This window comes from Haliotis rubra, unplaced genomic scaffold, assembly GCF_003918875.1.
Source record: "Haliotis rubra isolate DU_JTF1 unplaced genomic scaffold, ASM391887v1 Scf27, whole genome shotgun sequence".
Lineage (NCBI taxonomy): Eukaryota > Metazoa > Mollusca > Gastropoda > Lepetellida > Haliotidae > Haliotis > Haliotis rubra.
This window is the reverse complement of record NW_025766780.1, coordinates 1296791-1323303: the sequence shown is the minus strand read 5'-3', so window position 1 is coordinate 1323303 and position 26513 is coordinate 1296791. Positions and strand designations below refer to the sequence as shown.

Here is a 26513-nt window from a genome sequence, read left to right as displayed (position 1 = left end):
CCGCTTCAACCACCAGTTAACCCTGTTTGTGTCTCCGATTCCGGACCCTCTGGCCTGGGCTCTCGACGCTCTAGCCATACCTTGGGACGACCTAAATGCGTACACATTTCCACCAGTGACCCTACTTCCACACATACTACTGAAACTACGCACGACTCTGCTACTACGGATGACACTGCTTTTGGTCGTGCCTTATTGGCCGGCCAGAGGGAGGTTCGTCGATCTACTGGCCGATCCAGATCCTGTACCACTTCCCGAACGCCTCGATCTTCTAGTGCACCCGCACTCCGATCAGCTGCATTGGTCTCCACTCACATCTCGCATCTCCATAAGTCGCTAACTGCGAAGGGATATTCTCAGTGTGTTGCTACTGCCATCACTACAGCGCATCGCTCATCTACTAGGTCACTCGGGGCGGTGGGGTAGCCTAGTGGTTAAAACGTTTGCTCGTCATGCCGAAGACCCGGGTTCAATTCCCCACATGGGTACAATTTGTGAATCCCATATCTGGTGTCCCCCGCCGTGATGTTGCTGGAATATTGCTAAAAGCGGCATAAAACCCAACTCACTCACTACTAGGTCACTCTATGATGACAAGTGGAAGAACTTTGAGGCGTACTGCAGGGACAGAGGTAAAGCTTCCCCCACTACAGTTTCACCGCAGTTTGTGGCAGAGTATCTCCAACATCTTCGTGCCTCCAAGAAGCTGAAGGGTTCTACATTGTCTACTTACCTGGCGGCTCTTAACACTGTTATTGCGCCAGCCACAGGTGTGAAAGTATCGACTGTTCCTGAGCTCCAGTCTCTCCTCAGATCCTATAGACTTGCTGACCAATCCCGGAATTTCTTGACCACCATCTTGGGACCTTTCCTTTGTGCTTAATCATCTTACGTCAGCGACTTACGAACCCTTGGAGGGAAAAGACTTTGAGCAGATAACTTTCAAGACCTCCTTCCTCTTGGCTTTGGCAACTGCTGCCCGCATATCCGAGTTACACGCCCTCGATGTCTCCTGGGTGCAGTTTGAGAGGTCAAGACATGCTCAAGTCTTTCTTGGTTTGCAGTGGGATTTCATTGCCAAGAACCAACTACCTGGACAGCCGGACCGCATGTTCACGATTCCACCGCTGTCCACTATCTTGGGTCCTGATGACACAGAAGATCTCTCCCTGTGCACTGCGGATCTATTTAGCTGCCTCTAAAGACCGACGAAGATTGCGTAAGAGACTGTTCATCCCGTCATCTGCCACCTCCACCTCAGAAGTCTCGCACACTACCTTGGCGTTCTGGTTGAGATCCACTATCCTGCGTGCCTATGCCTATGCCGACCTTCCTCCACCTTCGACAGCGAATCCTCATGAGACTCGGGCCCTAGCTTCCACCATGGCGCTTCACAGGAACTGTTCCCTCCAGGCAATCATGGAGGGATGTTATTGGAAGTCGGATACTGTTTTTGCCTCACACGGATCTCTTGGTCACGGATGTGGAGGGCCTACACCAGTTCGGCCCTCTGGTCCTAGCTCAGCAGCTGCCATCAACCCATGCTCGCAGATGAAGCAGTCCTTCCGTGTGTCAGTTTTGCTTCTGTACATAATAAAAGATCTCGATGTTATCTTTGGCTTTTGTACCTTTTTTACCTTGGGCTTAGACCACCTCACCTGGGCAACTAGAGCGTGGCTGCACTGTCATAGTTATGACTCTATAGACTGAGAGGCCAGTCTTGTGCTACATGGGGTCTAGGACAAATGCCACCCGGACAAAAGCCACCTAGGACAAATGCCACCTAGGACAAATGCCACCCAGACAAATGCCACCCAGGACAAATGCCACCTAGGACAAATTCCACCTAGGACAAATGCCACCCAGACAAATGCCACCTAGGACAAATGCCACCCAAATAAAAATAAAAACCACTAACACAATATCATGTTTCCCAGATGTATTTGCATGGTAATTCATTTTCATTTACACACTTTCATTATTGCTTTCATTTTCATCTTTTTTCATTTTTCATTCACACTTTTATTAATATAGCTTTCATACTCCTTTCTGTGATGAAACATATTCAATTTGGTTGTGCATATTGGAAGTGAAATGGTCAATTTGTTAGTTATTTGCTTTATTTAACATCGCACGCATAACTAAGATATTTCGGCGACAGGGTAGTAGACTGATTAAGAAATGAGGGGGAACAAAAATATAAATGTTGAAAGAGTGTTGTTACTACCCAAAAGACAACAACAACAAAACCAACTGAGTATTAAGGGAAATTTGAATGGGAGGCAGAAACCATAGGTAAAAAATATGAAATAGGTAAAGAGTAATAGAGATTTTGAATTTAATATAGATGTAGTGTAGTAAATGGTTATTGTTGTTATTATTGTATGTTTTTAACCGACCCATGTTTAAAGGCATATTTATTATGTGAATAATGATAAACATATAAAAGGTTAATAATCGAAGTTGTTAAAAAGAGAGAATTCTTTTGAATTAATTTGGGATTTGTTAGAATGTGCTTGAGATCAGAAGAGTTAGCATTGTTGAGGTACTGTTTTAAAGCTTTGGTAAATGGGGTTCTTTGTTTATTATATTTGAACAGTAAAAGATCGTATGAGCTATTGTTTCAGGAATTTGGCAAGTGATACATTTGTCGTTTGGATGAAGGTTGATTTTGTGTAGATAGTGATTAAGATTGCAATTTGCTAATCTTAATCTGGTTATGGCAACATCAATTCAGTGTGTTTGGTGATAATTTTTACATTTTGTATTTAGTGTTTGTTGAATTTGGTAGAGTGGATAATGTTTTCCTATTATTTGCCAGTTATAATTAAATTTATGTATTATTATATTGTTAACTTTAGGTATGTTTTGGAGTAAGGTATTTTTATTTTGTTTTTTTGAGTGGAGTCCAAGTTTGGCAGCTTTCGTTGCCATGGACTCCGATATGTGACGGGACCCAGATAAAATGTATTCTACCATGAATCAAGAAAATACTAGATTCTGATTGGTTGTTCAGAAAAATCAGACGGCATCAATTGTGGATTGACGCTCATCTGATTGTAAGGCCGCTTCACCGCGCATTAACAAATCTTATTGTGAGAACTACTTCCGTTTGACCACAATGATGGCGGATCATAACAACAACTCCATGGATTTTGACGCTGACTTTCGAATATTCCACATAGGCAATTGGAAATTTTTGGATTAAAAATGCGTTTGATTTCATTGCGCTTCACTGCGCACGTATAGAGCACTGCCGCACTACTTCAGCTTGACCACCAACATGACTAATATCAACACAACAGACGTGATGGAAATGCTGATCAAACATTTATTTAAACTCGAAAAATACAATTATATGATTTTCCCCCGACAATTATGAGGGAACCTCACTATCATATTACCTTCTATTATAAAAATATTCAAACTCAGTTACAATACACAGCCCCAAACATAAACAAAACAATATCTAACACATAAATCAGAAAGCCTTGTAAAAATACATCCCTATCTATACAAAATATGCATCAAAACATTAGTAAACATTTACCTACCTGGTAAATGGTATATTTAATTCCGTTTAGAATGGGAAATTTGCAAGATAGATCTAACGGTCTGGCGAAACACCACATTAATGCCACTCATAGTCATACTCCATCATATCCGTTGCATCGTTCACAAAATAATTCTGCTCTCTGCCAGCTTCCCCGCAAGGTTGTCACTGTTATGTTCATCTACTTTGAAACACGCTTGGACACAGTCCAGTCCCAAACGATGAAAACAAAGTTCCTAGGAATCACAAGTTAGTCGCATGTACTCTAAGCAGCAGCACTGTCACCCTTTCGTCGCATGCCCGGTGGAGGCAGTACGTGAAATCATGATCGGCCGGTCATAAAATCAACAGTCTTTGATGAGTTACAGGTCGTTAGGTTGATCAGGAAAGGATCTATTCTTCGATTCTGCAGGGTTCAGATTCGACAGTCAGTCAAGTATTGCCCACTGTCACTTCAAATTACAACCTTTCACAAAATGTAAACACTGGCTCGTCCGCCATTTCAAACTGTTGCGTAACTGTCTACTTCGAAGAAAATAAGTAGGTCAGGCGATTCCATTATAGTGTGGCCAGGGGTACAGTTTCACGGCACACAAAACAATAGGCTGGTTTTAGTCGTGTGGAGTTGGGATGAAAAAAGACGCAAGATCTCGGGTATTACATAATTGCATAGAATAAACAGTAGTTTGATTTCTTTGGACAGAATATTGTTATGTTGTAATGTTAAAAACTACTGAACGGCACCTACCGCTCCCTTCACAGACGAAGTTCAATTAAGCCTCTGCGTCCCATGCCGGATTACGCGTGTCTTCCGCAGAAGCGAGGAAGTTCGATTTTAAATGGTTCAAGGTAGAATGGAGATAACCTAGTGTGTTTGAAAATCAGAGACATGCTTTACTGAATTGGCGGCGACTAAATATTTCAATTGAAACCTCACGCTCACGCCGCTTGGGTTCCAATTGAAATTTAGTCGCCATCAATTCAGTAAAGCATGTCTCTGATTTTCAAACACCCTAGGTTTATCTCCTAATTTGATTATTTTTTTTTTGGTGGTATAGTATATCTTATCATAACATCTCCTCTTACTGCTACTCCAACAGTAGTAGTAGTTTTGTTAACCAAAGGATTTATTCTATTTATAAATACACTGGTTAATGCCATTTAATACAACATTCAGACTGACTAGTAGTGAACCCAAGATCACAACTCTCCCCAAGACTCCCCATGTACTTAGTTAGCCTTACTTTCAAAACAATGTTATCATAACAGGCTTCTCACCAAATTCAAGGTCAAACTATTTCTTAAATCAAATTTTACATCCATTTACGTTAACATTTTTAAAAAGTCAACATTACTATGAAATCAAAATTTTACATCAAACTCAACTTTTTTATCAAAGTAAATAAAAAAAATTTAAGAAACCAAATTATTCATCTAAGTCTACATAATTTTACAACAAAATCAACATTAAAGTCAATAAGGGTGGTAATTTTCCTCTCTGTAATGGTAAAATAACTGGGTGGCAATTGTCCTAGGTGGCATTTGTCCAGGTGGCTTTTGTCCGGGGTGGCATTTGTTCGGGTGGACAAATTCCAGGTGCCTTTTGTCCAGGTGGCTTTTGTCATGCTCCCTGCTACATGCAGAGGTGGTCCGGGTGGACAAATTCCAGGTAGCTTTTGTCCGGGTGGCTTTTGTCCTGCTCCCTGCTACATGCAGAGGTGGTCGACACTCCACTTACTGACCTCTACTCTCTGAGCAATTACGTCAGTGAAGTGTTGATTTCCGATTACCTGCATGGTTTCAAAGCGTTCCGCTCCTAAGTCCTTTCTCACCTTTGGTAAGTTTGGGGTATTGGTACTGAAAGTTAAATGAGTTGAGTAACCGGGCTGTTCCCTCTTTCACCCCTTCCAGCGTGTGTTTGTGGGGGGTAGTTTTGAAGTCCAGATTAAGGTCTTCGACTTTAATTCACTAGGGTCACTTGATAATCGCGGGGAGGCGGGGTTTACTTGCCAAACAGCGTCCTTTTGTTTGTCAAAAGTTGTGGCTGAAAACCACATTAATTCGGGACTGCCCACTCCCTAGAGTTTTTGTGCTGTGTAAGCTAAGGGGTTATCTGAAGCAACCCATCACAAGTTCGGAGTTAGCATATCGGGAGTTGGTGCTTTCTCCTGGCCTCCTTGTGTTATGCGACCTCATGGTTGTAGAGTTGACACAGGGTAATCTGCAGCCCTCCTGCCAACCGTGGGATTATGCATACCATGAGATAGGATAAGTTTCAAAATTTGAAAATTTTATCATAAATTGTATATTTATATACTTATCCTATCTTACGCAATGGATATCCACCCGACCTGCCGCACATCACAGATTACCAGAAGCTTCAAGACGAGAATGACAGGCACAGATCGTCATCATCTGAGCGATCTGCACGCTTACTGAGATGATTGACAGGTATTGTTGTCGGAGTGGGGGCAGAGGTCGGGGGAGGGCAGAGGCCAGGAAGTTTTGATTCACGTCTACAGCACGTTTCCACACATGGTCGTAGAAGAAGAGAGGTGCATACCGTGAGATAGGATAAGTATATAAATATACAATTTATAGTAAAATTTTCAATTCTTACCTTCATAAACTTATCTTTTGGGAATATTGTAGTTTAGCTGTATTGAGAATTTCAAAGCCATCATTGTATGTTACATTCCGGGGAGAAAGAGCCAGTGCATGTTAAGGTTTTCCTTTATTGGCTAACTGCGTGTCAAGTTCATGAATTTACAACAGTGAAATATGAATTGTGAGATATAAGCAAAAATTGAAGATTGTGGCAAGCTATTTCAACTTGTTGTCTTGATAATGGAAGTTATCTACATTGACAGTTGTTAAAATTATTTGTATTTTTATCCCCTCGCATATAATGCGGGGGGATATAGTCATGGCCTCGTCTGTTTGTCCATCCATAATCTTTTCGTTTCCGGAGCATAACTTAAAAAAAATATTCAATATTTTTCAACAAAAGCTGGTATATCTATCATACAGAACCTACAGTGGTGCTTTTTGCTATTTGCCGATTTTTGGCGTTTTTATTTTTGTTTCTATGGAAACGATTCGGACTTAGTCTCAAAAGGAAGGGGATGGGTTTCGTTTCTGCAGCACAACTCGAAAACCATTCAGTGTCTTTCTACAAGACTTGGCCGATATATATCAAACATATCTTGAAGTGGTGCCTTTTGCTATTTTTATATTTTTCATGATTTCAATGGAAACAATTTGGACTTAGACTTAAAAAAATTAAGTTGGACTTAATCAGATGATTTGTTCTTTCAAATTTGTGGGGGCTGGGGTGTTTGTCATCTTCTGATGACTCTTGGTTAAACTGTTTGCAGCAGTAAATTCAAGAATTTCATGTTATAAATATAAGTTAAAATAATGCTTACCATGACTCTTGCAGGGTCCTCGTCCAGCATTGTTTGTCCCAGAGATCTCCTTCGAGCTTCTAGTGAAGCGACAAATTCGTCGGCTGGAGGAACCAAGTCTGAGATGTGTGGAGTTGGTCCATGAAGAGATGCAGAGAATGATCCAGCATTGTGGCACTCAGGTTATATAGTGGACATTACATTGTTCTGTTATATAGCTTTCATTTTTGGCTAGTTAGTTAGTGAGTTAGTTGTACCTCTTCCTTCCATACCATAATCACCTCACCAATTGGGTATATGTTTTATAAGTAGATGGGCCCAACTGTATGTATACTGATTTGTGATATTGTAAGATTTAAATCTCTACCCTTGTCTGCCTTCATGCTCCTAAATTCTTTCAAAACACATTGAACCACTGAAAGTAAGCTTCACATACTTATTCACCTGAGTGATGACATATACATTTGTTGAAGAGGTTTGAATAGTTTCAGCATGGCTGCTATATCAATGTTATTGAACAATTATTTTTGGCCTTTTGCAGAGCGAATTAAAACATTGGCTCAGCAAAAAAAAATATTTTAAATTACAATGCTGTTTTGTACTTTTCTTAAAATGTCCTCAAATACCAGACTAAAGAAGGTGAGTTTTGGTATGTGTGGTTCTCCTTATGAAATATTTTGTTCAGATCTTGAGGATTTAACTGTGTCTTTTGTGAAACAATACAACAGTTCCGGTTGAAGCCCCAACCCCTAGCTTCAGTATTTTGTTTTCGACAGTTAATCAACTACACTGACTAATCCATGTGGTGCCATAGCTGGTGAAAGTTTGGATTTTTTTAGCTTTAGTGTCTGTCTTTGTTGATACAACTGTTGGCTACATATCCAGATAAACTACCGTTCCAAGGCATTGTTTTTCTTTTTGTATTTTAAATGAGTACATTCTTTTCACAGCAAGAAATGTTGCGGTTTCCAAAACTTCATGAAAGAATCATTGATGTTGTAACAAACTTATTAAGAAGACGGCTTCCCCCAACAAATGCAATGGTTGAGAATTTAGTGGCGATAGAACTGGCCTATGTCAACACTAAACATCCTGACTTTTCTGAGGCCCACTTTGTGCACCGGTCTGTGTACGACACATCTGAGTCCTCCAACCACCCGACTCGGGCACTAACAAAAGACATGGTGGCCAAACACACAGAGGAAAAGGACAAGGTAGGGTTCCTCTTGCATTAACTGAAATGAAATAATATATATATAATAATATGTTTCAGCAATATGGGATGTTTATGGTTTGTTTTAAGATGGTAGATGTGCTTTAATTCTTGTGTTTCCACTCACCCAGTGCAAGCGATCTGATACCATGTGATGCTGTCTGTCTATGCATAATACCTTTTCCAAATGACTGATTATTATGTCTTTGATGTAAGTCTCTGTACCTTGAAATCCTGAAGTGATTGGATGACAGGTAGCTGGTACATTTGTAACATAACATAGGCGAAACATTGTATTGATGAAGTCCACCTAATGTAGCAAAAAAACCTGTGAAGATCCATATAGCTTGAATATTGCTGGACAACAAACCAACCAACTAATATAGCAAAGGCTGAAATTTTCTGGGCATGCTCAGTTTGTCTACTCTAATAATTCCGCTTCCAAAAGTCAAACTAACAAACACTGCTTGACCCAAACCAGTACCCATGATGAACTCCAAATTTCAGAAATTGATGATTTTATCCCCCGAACTTATGGATTATTGTTCAATACTGATTATGTTTGCATTGAGTTTACCTGAAATATTTAATTAAAGTTTTGCTGCAGTTGCCCTGACAAAACAAAACGGAAATTGGTTTCCACATAGAATTAATGAAATGGATAAGTATTTCTTCTATGGAAGGTCTTATTTATTATGGACTTCTTCAACTGTGGAAATCTATATAGTCAGTTAATGACATTGTCAGTTGTCATTTATATAGCTGATTCCACATTTCATATTTTAATGCTGTTTAATCCAATTTTTATTCCCCTCAACACATTTTGCAGGGATTTTAAAATGGACTCTGTCCGTCTGTGCAAATTCATCTTTTCCAGAGCAGAGCATAAAAAACGTTGGCACATAGTCATTGATTCATTTACCTGTGCTGTGCCTGCTCCGTCCTTTCTCGCACGCCTGGCTGTTCCTCTCTTTGCACTCCTCCCTCCTAATAAATAGTCTGTCAAAATTTTGATGATAGTTTGTTAAACAACTTTTTTAATTTTAGGACATAAATTCTGCAAAAACCTCACAGATTTGATCTAATATTTAATTATGATCTGCATTTCATTTAGTATTATATGTATATTAGTTTTCGAGTTAGTTTGCAATTCATCGGTCCAATTTTGAGCCAAACAGACTATAGTTGGGTTGACTCCTGGATGAAGTTCGGCCATTTGTTACACAATGGAAAACTCCCTTTGGATAACATTGCTTTCCTTTTGTTTGAAGATGTAAGACAGTGGTATTCACTTCAAACAACAACTCAAATGAAATACAGAGATGAGATTAAACAATCCTGGAGAATCGGTCAAACATTATTTCACCGAAAATTGAGTGGGATTAAAAACAGGTCACTTGGAAGAATAAGATTATGGTGACTTAAAGCAAGAGGATTTAAAGCTTAACTTTGCTGTGCCATCAAAACACATTTTGGATAAGGTTGAAAACTCATTTAGTGCTCAGATGCCCCAGGTATCTTTAATGAGGTTCTTGCTAAGATTTCAGAATATTTCAGTGACATTGCTTTATAAGTTTGGGTAGATGGAAAAAGAGAAACATGGGACCAAATCTGTCATTCAGTACATAGCTGCATGCTTCAAACCAAGGTCCTACCTCAGGTGATAAATAACAGGAAACCAACTACCCGTACAGTACCTTTTCAACAACCCATACAGTTGATTTGTTTACATGAGCAACTACAATCAGCCCGTACAGTTATTGTTTTCGCTAATATCTTAGTTTGTATGTTTTGACAGAAGCTAAAATCTTGACACAGCCCCTACATAACCTCATTTAGTCTAAAAATGCACAATTTGCACAAATGAATTCAATCGATTATGTTGTAAAGACGTCGAAAGTGGTCGATTTCTCAGCTTTTCTGATTGACGCCAAAAGACGTTTCAAGAAATGCTTCAAATGTAAACAAAATATAATGTGTCATCAAAATATATAAAAATCTTATAAAGTTTGGGACTCACTCTCTACCGGGATCAACTGTCTATCGAGGAAATGGTAGTTGATGACGACCAACGTCCGGTTGAGCATAGCCCGGGCTTACCCTCTAATACTTCTTTACTGATATAAAATTCTTGATTACCCAGATCAATGACCTTCATTATCTGTTGTAAATATTCCAGACAAAAGTAGGTGAGCTCCCGAGCCTTGTAGCTCTCTTGTTCAGAATAATATTAGCGTAACTGAATCCTAACTGACAGGTTAATAATAATATTTGGCAATGACTTCTTAACAGTAAGTCAGAGGAGCCATCAAGATTTAATGTGAGAGAAAGAACAGTTAGGTGAGAAATTGAATAATCATGTAAGTTATATATTTGTGATTTTGTGAATGTCTGATTTGCATGCAATGTGCAGTGGTTCACTATCTTAGATGATTAAGATGGGAAAATGTCAGATAATGGTATCATTTCGTATAGTAAGGGAATATATTATGGTAGCTGTGAAGGCTGTACTCAAAACCTGCAGTATTCATTTTAATGTAAAGAAAATGATGCCATAATTTTCCTTCCAAGCAGAGCGTTGCACTACAAGACAATATGAACGGTGGCACATGGAAGATATCCAACCTAATCAGGGGCAGTAGATTGGAGCTGTCAGCCGACAAACTGTCTGATCATGGGTCATCATCACTTCCAAGTAGTGGCCCCAATAGTGCAGTGCAATCACCAGCTCGAAATAGAAAGGGCATCAACCTGCTCCCTGAAGTGGTGTGTATGTTGCAATAATGTGTTGTAAAGACGAGTCATTACATTCTCATAAAGCTGCAACATCCTCTACACACCAGCCATCACACATTCAGATATTGCTCTAACATCCTCTACACACCAGCCATCATACATTGAGATAAAGCTGCAAAATCCTCTACACACCAGCCATCATACATTCAGATATTGATGTAACAACATCCTCTACACACCAGCCGTCATACATTCAGATATTGCTGCAACAACATCCTCTAAACACCAACCAGAACATATTCAGCTATTGGGGTGACAACATCCTCTACACACCAGCCGTCTCACATTCAGATATTGCTGCAACAACATCCTCTAAACACCATCCATCACACATTCAGATATTGCTGTAACAACATCCTCTAAACACCATCCATCACACATTCAGATATTGCTGTAACAACATCCTCTAAACACCAACCAGAACATATTCAGCTATTGGGGTGACAACATCCTCTACACACCAGCCATCATACATTCAGATATTGCTGTAACAACATCCTCTACACAACAGCCGTCATACATTCAGATATTGCTGTAACAACATCCTCTACACACCAGCCGTCATACATTCAGATATTGCTGTAACAACATCCTCTACACAACAGCCGTCATACATTCAGATATTGCTGTAACAACATCCTCTACACACCAGCCGTCATACATTCAGATATTGCTGTAACAACATCCTCTACACACCAGCCATCATACATTCAGATATTGCTGTAACAACATCCTCTAAACACCATCCATCACACATTCAGATATTGCTGTAACAACATCCTCTAAACACCAACCAGAACATATTCAGCTATTGGGGTGACAACATCCTCTACACAACAGCCATCATACATTCAGATATTGCTGTAACAACATCCTCTACACACCAGCCGTCATACATTCAGATATTGCTGTAACAACATCCTCTACACACCAGCCATCACACATTCAGTTATTGCTGTAACAACATCCTCTACACACCAGCCGTCACACATTCAGATATTGCTGTAACAACATCCTCTAAACACCATCCATCACACATTCACATATTGCTGTAACAACATCCTCTACACACCAGCCATCATACATTCAGATATTGCTGTAACAACATCCTCTACACACCAGCCATCACACATTCAGTTATTGCTGTAACAACATCCTCTACACACCAGCCGTCACACATTCAGATATTGCTGTAACAACATCCTCTAAACACCATCCATCACACATTCACATATTGCTGTAACAACATCCTCTACACACCAGCCATCATACATTCAGATATTGCTGTAACAACATCCTCTACACACCAGCCATCACACATTCAGATATTGCTGTAACAACATCCTCTACACACCAGCCATCACACATTCAGATATTGCTGTAACAACATCCTCTAAACACCAGCCATCACACATTCAGATATTGCTGTAACAACATCCTCTACACACCAGCCATCATACATTCAGATATTGCTGTAACAACATCCTCTACACACCAGCCGTCTCGCATTCAGATACTGCTGTAACAACATCCTCTACATCCCATCCGTCACACATTCAGATATTGCTGTAACAACATCCTCTACACACCAGCCGTCTCGCATTCAGATACTGCTGTAACAACATCCTCTACATCCCATCCGTCCACATTCAGATTCAGATATTGCTGTAACAACATCCTCTACACACCAGCAGCCGTCTGCGCGTTCAGATACTGCTGTAACAACATCCTCTACATCCCATCCGTCACACATTCAGTTATTGCTGTAACAACATCCTCTACACACCAGCCGTCTCGCATTCAGATACTGCTGTAACAACATCCTCTACATCCCATCCGTCACACATTCAGATATTGCTGTAACAACATCCTCTACACACCAGCCGTCTCGCATTCAGATATTGCTGTAACAACATCCTCTACACACCAGCCGTCTCGCATTCAGATACTGCTGTAACAACATCCTCTACATCCCATCCGTCCCACATTCAGATATTGCTGTAACAACATCCTCTACATCCCATCCGTCCCACATTCAGATATTGCTGTAACAACATCCTCTACATCCCATCCGTCACACATTCAGATATTGCTGTAACAACATCCTCTACATCCCATCCGTCACACATTCAGATATTGCTGTAACAACATCCTCTACATCCCATCCGTCACACATTCAGATACTGCTGTAACAACATCCTCTACATCCCATCCGTCACACATTCAGTTATTGCTGTAACAACATCCTCTACACACCAGCCGTCTCGCATTCAGATACTGCTGTAACAACATCCTCTACATCCCATCCGTCACACATTCAGATATTGCTGTAACAACATCCTCTACATCCCATCCGTCACACATTCAGATATTGCTGTAACAACATCCTCTACATCCCATCTGTCACACATTCAGATATTGCTGTAACAACATCCTCTACATCCCATCCGTCACACATTCAGATACTGCTGTAACAACATCCTCTACATCCCATCCGTCACACATTCAGATACTGCTGTAGCAACATCCTCTACATCCCATCCGTCACACATTCAGATATTGCTGTAACAACATCCTCTACACACCAGCCGTCTCGCTACATCATTCAGATACTGCTGTAACAACATCCTCTACATCCCATCCGTCACACATTCAGTTATCGCTGCAAGAACATCCTCTACACACAAACCATCACACATTCAGATATTGCTGTAACATCCCCCACAAACACCAGTCATCTCACATTCAGATATTGCTGTAACAACATCCTCTACACACCAACCATCATACATTCAGATATTGCTGCAACAACATCCTCTACACACCAGCCATCATACATTCAGATATTGCTGTAACATCATCCTCTACACACCAGTCATCTCACATTCAGATATTGCTGTAACAACATCCTCTACACACCAGCCATCACACATTCAGATATTGCTGTAACAACATCCTCTACACACCAACCATCATACATTCAGATATTGCTGCAACAACATCCTCTACACACCAACCATCACACATTCAGATATTGCTGTAACATCCCCTACACACCAGTCATCTCACATTCAGATATTGCTGTAACAACATCCTCTACACACCAGCCATCACACATTCAGATATTGCTGTAACAACATCCTCTACACACCAGCCATCTCACATTCAGATATTGCTGCAACAACATCCTCTACACAAACCGTCACACATTCTGATACAGCTGCGGCTAGACTAATTCCATGGTTTAAAAGACTTGTAATATCTTGTATCAGTTTTTAGTGTATATTTGGTGTATATTCTTTCATGAGTTACTGCATTTTCAATATCCCCTCTGCTTAAGAAGACCTATGGATTTGAACTGTTATTAGCCAGCTATAATGTTGGTACAAACTGCACTTTGAATTCTGACTCTATTTTGAATATTGCCTCCACAGCATTTAGAGAATTATTAATGGCTTTTAATCAGCCATATACTGTGTAAGACTTAATTATGTCTTGTAAATAACATCCATTACACACTGCCATGTCGCCAGCAGCCTGCTCGTCAGATGTGACTTCATGGATCAGCTGCTCAGATTGATTTGGTAGAATACATGACATATTACTCTAGAGGCATGAATCATTGGCCATAATATCAATAACTGGAATGTAGAGTTGAGACATCATGTAGAGGGAATAGTGCTGAGTGTGACAATCAACATCAAAACAAACAATCCCCTAGACAGCAGCCATGCAGCTTTGCTTATAGTTGTTCTCAGCTAGCTCGCTATACTATATTCCTATTCATTTTCAAATCCATGAGTTAACAGTAACTGATATTATTATGAGCTGTTGGAGCATATATAATGCATGCCTTCTCCCTAACTCATAACAGCTCAGTCCACATTTACGAACTTCATGTCTCCCATGAACGATTTAGATTAGATTAGGTCTTCAGCAACCCAAGCTTGTCGTAAGAGGCGACTTATGGGATGTGGTGGTCAGATGTAAATGTATGTTTCTTATCAAAAGGTTGATGATGAACATCTTCTGTAAACATAACTGTTATGTGGAGTTGTTAGCTCATATGTACTATATTTTCTTGAATATAGTGCAAACTATTGGTGTTTTGTCAACAAAATAATTTTGAGTATTAAAGGTGGAAACAAATCTAACTTGTATCCCTGCAGGGAACTTTTAATCAGTCCCTTAAATGTGACATTTGTGATTAATGTATCCATGTATTTTTGTGTATATGTCTCCCCACTTCATAAGAACTATTTAAATTTTTATTGGTGTGTGGGGAATGTTCAGTTTATGCAAGAAAATACAATACAGTATCTGCTTCTACAACTCTTACATTTTTTTGCCATCTGATCTAAAGCTGTTTGGCCTAAGGAACTGAAACTTTGTATGCATGATCCCACATCTCCAAATGTAGTTCACAGAAAATGATTTGTGTATCGGCCCTTTGTAAGGGTTGAAGGTTTTGCATTGTGTGGTTATAATTTGTAACCCTCTATGATTTAAAAGATAAAGCTACTCGTTTTTTCAATTTTGCAGTCCTTTATCGTTGATTTAAGACCGCTAAATGTAATTTAAAAACGTGTTCGGTTGAAAACCGAGTAGCTTTATCTTCATTCTAGCACGACTGATAAGAGTTCTAAAACCGAACTGTTTGGCGCGCAAGAACACAAGGCGTGAAGGGGCCTTTTTCCTGGAAATCGCGTGGAATCGTCCCGTTGAGGGACAGGTTGTGTAATGAACACAATAAGACATTTTCAACAACATAAATGCTTTATTTCAGGAACCAGTATGCTTGTATTTGTAACAAGTAGCATACACAAATAAAAAAAAACAACAGTTTATACTGTGAGCAAGTACAATTATTTGATTTTTCTAAAGCGAATTATTGATCTCCCCTACTGTATGACAATCAACTCGACCCAATTCAAGCCGTGAATTCACTATGTTTAGTCACCGCTAACTTTATTCACGGAAATAATTGTTGATAACCACCCTACTATTCCCAATTTGGAAAAGACCTAACATGCCACGTTTTATGCGGGATACATGGACAGTGGAAGTGGAAGGACTGGACATTACGGCCGGGACAGAAGCGGTCAGGTTAGGACGTGTGGGCCGACACGTGTTGTCGACGTCATGCCCACTAGATCTAGTCCCGGTTTGAATATACTTCTGCTTTTGCGCTGCTGACGGATTTTCCAGCTTCGTAGTTTCTTCACTGGGATTAGGGTCAAGAAATTCTTTTTCAAACCATTCGCTTTTTACTTCAAAAACACCAAACATGCTGCCGAGGTAGAAAATCGGGATGTCCGACATATTTGTTTACAAACAATAGGGTCAGCGAGTTTGTTGTATTCATACACGGTGAATCGGTCACTTTAATTAGCGGTCTAAAACTGCCATTTAAGTACGGTTTTGATGAGCTCTCAGCCAGTCAGAATCGAGTATCTCACCATGTCGTGCTAGAATAAGTTTTTAATGGCCAAAATACAGTGATGACAATTGTATCAAGGTCGCTTATCTGTAAATCCAGACACATTTTTACAATAGTATGTTACTATTGCAGCCTGAGCAACCAGTTATGAAGCTTTCGACTAGAGAACAGAGAGACTGCGAAGTCATAGGTAACATAGTGGCCACATATTATCTTCTGTTCCTGTAGAAAGTTATGTTTCTATCTCCTCACTGTCACAGGGCCAGTAGCATTGTCTGTGAATGTATGCAGCTAAAAGCAGTGGATGTCCTTCCTGTAAATTATTGTATCATGTACTGGCTGGTGATATTGATGTACTGATGATATACGAGATTAAAAAATGGATTCGTTTGTGAAACATGGTGTACACTGTAATAGTGGCTAATCCTATTAATGTGCAAATGTAGCCACTCACAAAATGTATTTTCCTTTGTGAAACATGGTGTAGTAGTGGCTGATCCTATTAATGTGCACATGAATCAGCCCTTCACAAAATGTATTTCACATTATATGTTCTGGTTGTCCTGACAGAGCGCCTCATAAAATCGTACTTCCTGATAGTGCGTAAGAACACACAAGACAGCATCCCAAAGGCCATCATGCACTTCCTGGTGAACCACGTGAAGGATAACCTGCAGTCGGAACTGGTGTCCCAGCTGTATAAGAAGGAGGAGGTAACTCTGCTGGAGGAGTCTGACCACATTGCTGCACGCAGGAAAGAGGCACAGGAAATGTTGCAGGTATGCAGTGCTTGATGCTGGTTATGGTCAACTTTAATATTGCACAACTTGTGAATTAAAATATATGTAATTCTTATCAACCTGTTACCTATATTAGTAGTTCTGAAAATCCTGATATTTCCTTATCCTGACTCATGCTTATTGCTTGTCTCCCTTTCCTTCCTAATGCTAGTGGAACACTTGAATCCCCTTTTGAAGCTCCCTTAAAAAAAGCGGACGTAAAATCACTTACCAGGAGTCACCTCCCTTGCCAGGTTTTGGCGGGAACGGCGCCACCCGTCCGCCATGCTCTTCACTCTCTCCTGATTCGCCCGAGTGGGCGGTTGTGAGAGCACCTGGTCCCCTATACGGCTTTATATCCTTTTACTATTTAGGCTTTTCTTCTAAATTAGCTGTATAAGGCTTTAGCTAACATTTACCTACAATATTGTACGGAATTAATTCTCAAATTTCTCCGTTTTTACGTGATTATTCACATTGTTTACAATTGATGAAATCTTGTTCTGATTGTAGGTATCGTTTGTCTGCTGTTGATCCGGATAACCTATGTCCTAATTGCAAGCCTATATGTTTATCTGACACTTGTTGTCAGTTGTGTTTTCACCTGTCTGATATTGCATTTTACAAATATTCATATTATCTGTCTAGACGTGCAAAGGACAGGTCCAGACGAGAATTACACGACATGTCTAAACTGGCTAAGCTTGTAGAGGACTGGCAGTTGGTGTCTACGCAGATACACCATTCCAGTGGTCTACCGTGGTCGTCTACGGAGGAGGTTGCCGCCTTAGACAATGCTGGCTCGAGGAAGAGGTCATCTACATCTGAGACACCCTCTTCGCAGTCTAAGAAGACTAGGGCATCGTCTTCCCAGAGGAAGAAGGCAGCTACAGCTAAGACTTCGGCGAAGTCTCCACACGGGGCAACGCAGAAGACGAGATCTTTTTCAGCTGAGATCGTCCCTCTGGAAGAAATAGATGTCTACGATGAGCCGCCCGTCCTCATCCCTGAGATCACATCTAAGAAGAAGACGAAGACGTCTTCTACAGTGACCACGCGGGACATCCTATCAACGCAGACGTTCGGCACGAAGGATCTACGCCCTTCGGAAGAAGCCTCATCCGTCTCAGATGCGTCGTCAGTACAACAGACAACTCAGACCTTCAACCCGGGCACCTTTATGCAGCAATTTACCCAACAGATGTTGGATCTGATGGATCAACGGTTCGCACGCCAGAGAGCTGCGACGGAGACGACGTCTGTGACGAACCCGAGTGAAGGTCAACTGAGCAGCACACCACGTCCGTTGGGAACCAACGTCCCGCAGAGCATACAGGAAGATTCCAGCTTGACTACAGCGTCCGCACAAATACCTGGCAGCCATACCAACGTGGACTCCGCACCAACTACGTTCGACGGAAGGACCAGACGTTCACTGAACCCACGCAGATCATCATCGACATCAGATACGGACGTTCGTCACGAACCTGCACGCAGGTCGTTACCAAGGAGAAGAGAATCAACATCTGTACGAAGGCATAGAGATTCGTCACAAGACTCCAACCCTCGACAAAGCCGTTCACCAACACGCAGGTTCGCGTGAAGGCACGCACGGTCATCTCTATCTCCACGCAGGTCCCCACGTAGGATGTCACGAACACATTCACGAATGTATGGTTCGCCACGAAGGTCACCACGCAGGTCTCCTTACAGATCGCCACGCAGGTCGCCACACAGATCGTCTTACAGATCACCTTACAGATCTCCTCGGTCTGACGACAATAGAAGACATCCATCCTCAGAGCAGGAAGATGACGGCGGAATTATATTTTCTGACTCGGAAATCAAGTCATGGATGGCCAACGGTTTGGAACTCGCATCACCCTCTAAGGAGACCAACGAAGCACTATCATACTTGATGGTGAATGATGATATAGACTCACTCACGATGCCACCTATCGACTCTGTCTTAGACATTCCAGACAACCTCAGCACAGCCTTCAAGAAGCCAACTAAATACCAGACTCAGAGTATTCCATCGTTCAACGCTAAGAAGTTCTCTCTACACCACATGGAACCCTTCATGAAGGCCCCAGAGATAGATGAGAATTATAAGATCATCAACGACACTCGGACTAAAGCTTACAAGATAGAAGATAAAAAGATGGCACAGTTAGACACAGTAACCAGACGAACCTTCTTCGGCCTAGCCAGGTCAAGAGCTGTCAACGAGACTCTCATCTGGAAGTTTAAGAATTCAACTTCAGAGGAAGATAGAATGATTTATTCAGCTCTACTTACACAGAAAAAGGATCATCAGTTCATGTCTGAACACCTATCATCCATTTCTGCAGGCTTAACATTATCAAGAAGGCAAGGACTGTTATCTTCATGTACTTGGAGCGAGAAGTTTACCAAGACACTCTACAGAGCCCCTTGGTCAGCACCATCCATTTTTGCAGGAGAAATTGATGAAGTCGCCAAGGAAGTCGCTAAAGATTCCCGAGAAGTAATGATGATCAAGTCTATCGATACACTGGCCAGTGTAATGCGTCAGACCTCCCAACGTTATTCTGGCAAATCGAAGTTTGCAGGCATCCAGAGAGCAAGGGATAAGAAATCAGGCAACGCTAAAGGAAATAAGGATTCTTTTCGTCGCCCATCCGCAGCTCCAAGAGGTAACTACGGAAGAGGTCGGCCCTTTCGAGGCGCCAGAAGTTCCTGACGATGAAATACAGGTTCGGAATGACTGGAGTCTTCCACCCCCAGCCGTTCCAGTACAACCTTCACAAGTGGGTGGACGTCTGCAACTCTACTGGAAGAATTGGGGAATTCTTCAAGACGACTTCGTATCTCAGATTCTACGCACAGGTTACAGGATACAGCTACATGCAGTTCCACCAGTAACAATCAACCCACTGGTTCACAACTACGCTGCAGACCAGAAGGGAAATCTACTAGAAGCCATCACATCTCTACTAGAGAAAGAGGCAATAGAAGAGATAAAACACTGCGTCACACCAGGTTTCTACTCCCCAATTTTTCTGGTACCAAAGAAAAATTCAAAAGAAAAGTTCTGACTCATTTACAACATGAGGAAATTCAACAAAGATTACCTCCTACCACCCGCAAAGTTCAAGATGATACATCTTCCACAGCTACGACAGCTCATACGTCCGCTAGACTATCTCGCCAGCATAGATTTACAGGATGCATACTTACACATCCCGATCCATCAGGAGTCAAGGAAATATCTACGATTCCTGTTCAATGGACGTCATTTCCAATGGAAGGTCCTGCCATTTGGAATATCTTCGGCCCCCTGGTTGTTTACTCGAGTGACAAAGCCCATCAATATATATCTACATCGTCGAGGTCTACGCAGTGCGTTCTACCTAGACGACGGGATTCAAGCTCAGCAAGATCCCAGTCAACTCAGACTGCAACTGAACTTCACCATCAGACTTCTCACTCAACTAGGATGGCTAGTAAATCTCCTCAAGTCGGAACTACAGCCTACTCAGAACTTGCAATTCCTAGGAATACGGCTTATAACAACGAAGAATCGCATTCTCGTTCCAGAGGATCGTTGGATCAAGATTCAACAAATGATCACTCAAGTTGTACTCTCTCCGTTACCACTACGAGAATGGCAGAGCCTATTAGGTCTCCTCACGTCAGCTCAAGACATGACACGCAGAGGGAGACTACAACTGCGTCCACTACAGAGATTTGTGAACGCCCACTTACACAGTCTGGATCCCTTCGAAATACCAGACAGGCTAAAACCATATCTACTATGGTGGACTCAGAAGTCGAATGTTTGCGACGGAAACTACTTAATAGAGCCGGAGTGCAACGTCCACCTCTACACTTTGACTTTTTTCTAGCCAAGATTGACAAAATTCATTCAACACTGAAAGGTACTAGACTCCAGTCTGATACTCCTACTGATACACAGTTTTCTGGTATACCACTATTGGAGTTTCAGCCATTTTCTGAAAACGACATCAAGAAGATCATTTCTGGATCGAGGCCGACCACTTGTCAATTGGACCCGATTCCCACATCTCTGGTAAAAGAATTCCTGGATTTGCTGCTCCCAGTTATCACAAAGATGGTAAACAGTAGTTTGACAAGTTGTGTTATCCCAGATTCTTTCAAACATGCCACTGTTATTCCCCTGTTAAAGAAGGATAACCTAGATCCAAACTTGCTTAAAAACTTTCGACCAGTCTCTAACCTGAAGTTTATATCAAAGATACTTGAGAGAGCAGTTAATATTCGACTCAAGGATCATTTCTCAGCCTTTTCACTTTTGGATAAATTCCAGTCCACCTACAGATCAAATCATAGCACCGAGTCAGCTCTCCTCAGAGTCTCCAACGACTTACTCACAGCTGTTGATGAAGGCAAACTAGCTACTCTTATCTTGCTTGACCTCTCTTCTGCCTTTGATACAATCGACCACCAACTCCTTCTGGAAAGACTCAAGGGCCAATTTGGAATCCATGGGGTACCCCTCATCTGGTTACAATCTTATCTCGAAAGCAGAAGTCAGACTGTACTGTTAGATACCATCAAATCACAAACCTCCTTGGTCCACTGTGGTGTACCCCAGGGATCGGTACTCGGTCCGCTTCTTTTCATTGCTTACATGACCGATGTTGCAGACGTAATTGACAAACATGGCATTTGCCATCATTCGTTTGCAGATGACACTCAACTTCAGAAAAACTCAACTCCCAAGGACTTTCACACTGGTCTTCATAAAATAACAGACTGTACTAAAGATGTTAAGTCATGGATGACAAACAACTTGCTAAAGTTAAATGATGACAAAACTGAGGTGATGGTTGTTGTATCCAGGCAAATGCAAAAAAAAAAAAAATTACCACCAGTACTGTTCTGGTAGCAGATGCAGAGATACAACCAGTGGACTCTGTTAAAGACCTTGGAGTTACACTTGACTCACACCTGGCGATGGACACTCATGTAAATCAACTCTGCAGAATATGCTTCTTTCATCTACGAGCCATTGGTAGAATACGCCATCTCATAAGTCGTGATGCAGCACACGGTCTGGTCCAGGGACTTGTTATATCAAGAATTGATTACTGCAATAGCCTCCTTTTTGGTATTTCTCAGAAGCTGCTATCAAAATTGCAAAATGTCCAAAATACAGCCTCCCGAATCATAAGCAGAACTTCAAAGCGCTCACACATAACACCTGTCATGAAAAACCTCCACTAGCTGCCTGTTAAATCAAGAATTGACTTTAAAATATTGTGTTTTGTCTACAAATGCCTCAATGGCATAGGCCCAGAATACTTGAAAGAACTTCTTACCCCATACACTCCAGAAAGACAGCTCCGTTCTCAGAATCTTAACCTACTCTCTGTGCCTCAGTTCAAACTGCAAACTTTTGGAAGGAAATCCTTTGCCTGCTCTGCCCCTCTACTCTGGAACTCTCTCCCTATCACCATTAAATCAGCAGTTGACTTTAATTCCTTCAAACGACTTCTCAAGACTCATCTGTTTTCACTGCATTATGACTAGCTACTAGTCCCTCATTGTATATATGTTTATTATCCACCCACTTTGTTAGCGCTTTGAGCATGTGCCTTGTGCATGGAAAAGGCGCATTATAAGTTCACATTTATTATTAATATTATTATTATTACACAGACGCATCACTGCACGGTTGGGGAGCACACCTCGACAACGAAGTGGTTGCCGGGAAATGGTCGAAACAAGAAATGAATCTGCATATCAACATGCTCGAGATGAAAGCAGTAGTAAATGCCCTACTACATTGGTCCAACATACTAAGGAACGCAAAATTGATGATCCATACGGACAACTCAACAGTGGCGTTCTACATAAACAAACAAGGATCAACAAGATCTTGCAGTCTTCTAGACCTCAGCCATCAACTATTCAATATAATAGACAATCTCAACATTTATGTGAAAGCATGTCACATTCCGGGAGCCAGGAATGTAATAGCAGATGCGCTATCTCGACCACATCAACCATCCCCAACAGAATGGATGTTACATCCACTAGCGTTCAGATGCATCATACAGACGATAGGATCTCCACTCGTAGACCTATTCGCCACGAGATTCAACAATCAACTGGCAACATTCGTCTCTCCAATTCCCGATCCGCAAGCATGGGCGACAGACGCTCTAAGCATCCCCTGGGAAGGGCTAAACGCGGCGTGCCTTCCCTCGCCAGCATTAATACCACAGGTATTACAGAAAATCAGGCAGACAAACAATCTACAACTGATTTTGGTCGCGCCTTACTGGCCAGCAAGAACGTGGCTTCCCGTTCTCTTACAAGAAATCGGAAAACCAACAATACAACTTCCAGTTTGGTCGAACCTGCTAATTCATCCTCACACCAAGCAAGTTCACAAGTATCCCAGATTATTCCACCTACACGTATGGAACGTATCACGAATTGCTTGTCGAAAAGAGGATACTCCGCCAGAGCAGCGAAAGCAGTTACACTAGCTTTACGTAGATCTACTCGTAACTTGTATGATGACAAGTGGCAAAGCTTTGAGAAATATGCATCGAGGAAAGGTTTCACTGCAGTGAAAGCAACACATCCTCAAGTGGCGGAATATCTTTGTCATCTCAGACAAATGAGGAAATTAAAAGGTTCGACATTATCTACATACCTAGCGGCTCTCAGCTCAGTTATCACTATGAAGACAGGCGTGAAACTGACGAAAGTGCCAGAGATACTGGCCTTGCTACGCTCTTTTAAACTGGAAGACCAACAAAGGAAATTTAACGCGCCGGCTTGGGATCTCAACGTGGTATTACGACATCTCACCAGTGATGTGTACGAACCACTAGAAAGAAGTTCTTGCGAATTTCTTACACAGAAAACGCTATTTCTGATCGCCTTGGCAACAGCGGCGCGGATGTCAGAAATACATGCGCTGGACTTTGAACGGATACGGTTTGACACACGTCACAACACGGTTCATCTAGGATTGAGGTGGGATTTCATAGCTAAGAATCAACTGCCAGGTCAACCGGACAGACAATTCCACATCCCAGCATTATCTACAATCCTTGGTCCTCAGGATCCAGTCCAGAGCGCTGAAAATCTATCTACAAAAGTCTAAAACCAGGAGACGAAAATTCAAACGCCTTTTCATCCCCATATTGTCGGAGACACCAACAGAGATCTCACGTACTACGATATCAGTTTGGATGAGAGCAATCATACTACGAGCCTACAAGGCAGCATGACTTGAGCCTCCTCGAGCCTCCAATCCGTACGAAGTTAGAGCACTGGCATCTACACTCGCTCTACATGGAAACTGCTCAATATCCACGATCATGGAAGGGTGTTTTTGGAAATCGGAGACAGTATTTGCTAACCACTACCTCAGAGACTTTGCTCCCGAGGACGTCTGCGGTATCCACCAGTTTGGACCTCTGGTTGTAGCTCAACAGCTGACGGTCCCTCAAAGTCGCTGAGATGTATCTCGCCCTTTTACCGCATGTCATGCAAAGCTCGTACTCCAAGGAATAGAGCTTATAGTCCATGTACACGTCTAGAACAGACTAGCATGAATATTGGACCCTGTACTTGTAAGGAATTACTTGTACATGGATAGGGTCACTACTCCACTTGATACGAACATCAAGAGTTGGAATTATTTAAATCCACATGTACGGTTACAGAATTGTTTGATATATTGTGGTCCCCCCAAATTACCAAATTATCTCGTCATATGGATCAACAGCAGCAGTGCCATTTAAAGTTCCCATGGGGGTATATAGGACGTAAATTCATCACTAAGGAATCCAGAGGTGGCTTGACCCACAACCTATACCGTCGGATTCTACAAGCAATAAGCATGAGTCAGGATAAGGAAAAATATGTAATTTTCTGACTAAAATTGATATTTTATACTTATCCTGACTCATGAGGTAAGCCCTCCCAACCTCCCCTCAGGGCACTCTGGATTTCCCAGTAAACCAGTGTGTCGGGTTATAATACGGAGAGAGTGAAGAGCATGGCGGACGGGTGGTGCCGTTCCCACCAAAACCTGGCAAGGGAGGTGACTCCTGGTAAGTGATTTTACGTCCGCTTTTTTGAAGGGAGCTTCAAAAGGGGATTCAAGTGTTCCACTAGCATTCGGAAGGAAAGGGAGACAAGCAATAAGCATGAGTCAGACTAAGTATAAAATATCAATTTTAGTCAGAAAATTACATTATTTTGACTGTTATCATCATATATAATTTTCAACAGAAGTCCAGCTATCCTCTGATTTCTTTCTAGGAAAGAAGTCTTTCTGTGCCAAATATACTAGGCAGCAAAAGAAACATCAGTTTGGAATTTTCCTTCGCAGAAACGGATAACTGTAAACTCATTAAATGTTTTTGATTATATATTTTGACAACATCTCCAAGTTTACCTGAGCAAAGACATTCCTTACCAAACTCAGATTGGAACCCAGGAAATGTTCTCAAAAACGCAACATGATCTTGGAGATGGTACGTTGTTCTCCATGTTTTTCATGCAACTCAGGCTGCATGTGTTGTTCACAAGGACCAGCCCTATAAAATGCACCCCCAAACCTGGTTGAAACATTCACATTACAACGTCAACAGGATGCCGCGACTCAAGACAGCTGAGAGGAACCAGGCGCTAGGAAGACCTGAAGCTGGTCACACTGCACGAGCCGTTGCCAATCACTTCCAGGTCAACATTCAGACCATGTACAGGCTGCAGGAACGTTTCCGGGCCACCAACACCACAAATGATCGACCCCGTGCTGGCAGACCAAGGGTGACCACAAGACAACAAGACCGCCATGTTGTGCGACAGCATGTACAGAATCCGTTCATTTAGGCATCCGAAACAGCACACCAGACAGTGGGAACACATGGAAGACCAATCAGTACTGATACAGTATGCCAATGTCTTAACAGCGGGAACCTCCATTGCTGTAGACCTTACCGTGGACCTATCCTCACCCCTTGTCATCGGCGTGAGCGTCTACAGTTTGCCCTACAACACCAAAACTGGCGATACAGGCAATGGGGAACTGTTCTGTTCACAGATGAGAGTCGGCACTGCGTATCAACTGCAGATGGCAGGACAAGAATATGGCGACGACGTGGCCAGCGGAAAATTGTCGTAATTAAAGGTCACATAAACCCTAGGGGGTACAAATACATAAATCACTAACTGGCATCGTTATCAATGAAGCCCCGTCATTAAAACTACTCATTTCGACCTTTAATTGACTTAAATCGACCTTTTTGACAACAGTGCACAATTCTAA

The 26513-nt window shown here is 41.7% G+C and overlaps 1 protein-coding gene across 2 annotated transcripts in view; it reads left to right on the top strand.

Moving 5' to 3' along the window:
- LOC124280558 (dynamin-1-like protein) overlaps window positions 1-26513 on the top strand; it is a 114817-nt gene that overhangs the window by 58451 nt on the left and 29853 nt on the right. Inside the window, exons 10-14 of one of the 2 annotated variants that reach the window (XM_046716504.1) lie at window positions 6996-7142; window positions 7911-8174; window positions 10748-10939; window positions 16542-16599; window positions 16980-17188. In XM_046716504.1, the coding sequence (XP_046572460.1) occupies window positions 6996-7142; window positions 7911-8174; window positions 10748-10939; window positions 16542-16599; window positions 16980-17188 (870 nt within the window). The remainder of the gene's footprint in view (window positions 1-6995; window positions 7143-7910; window positions 8175-10747; window positions 10940-16541; window positions 16600-16979; window positions 17189-26513) is intronic. The other variant, XM_046716505.1, reaches the window with a different exon arrangement.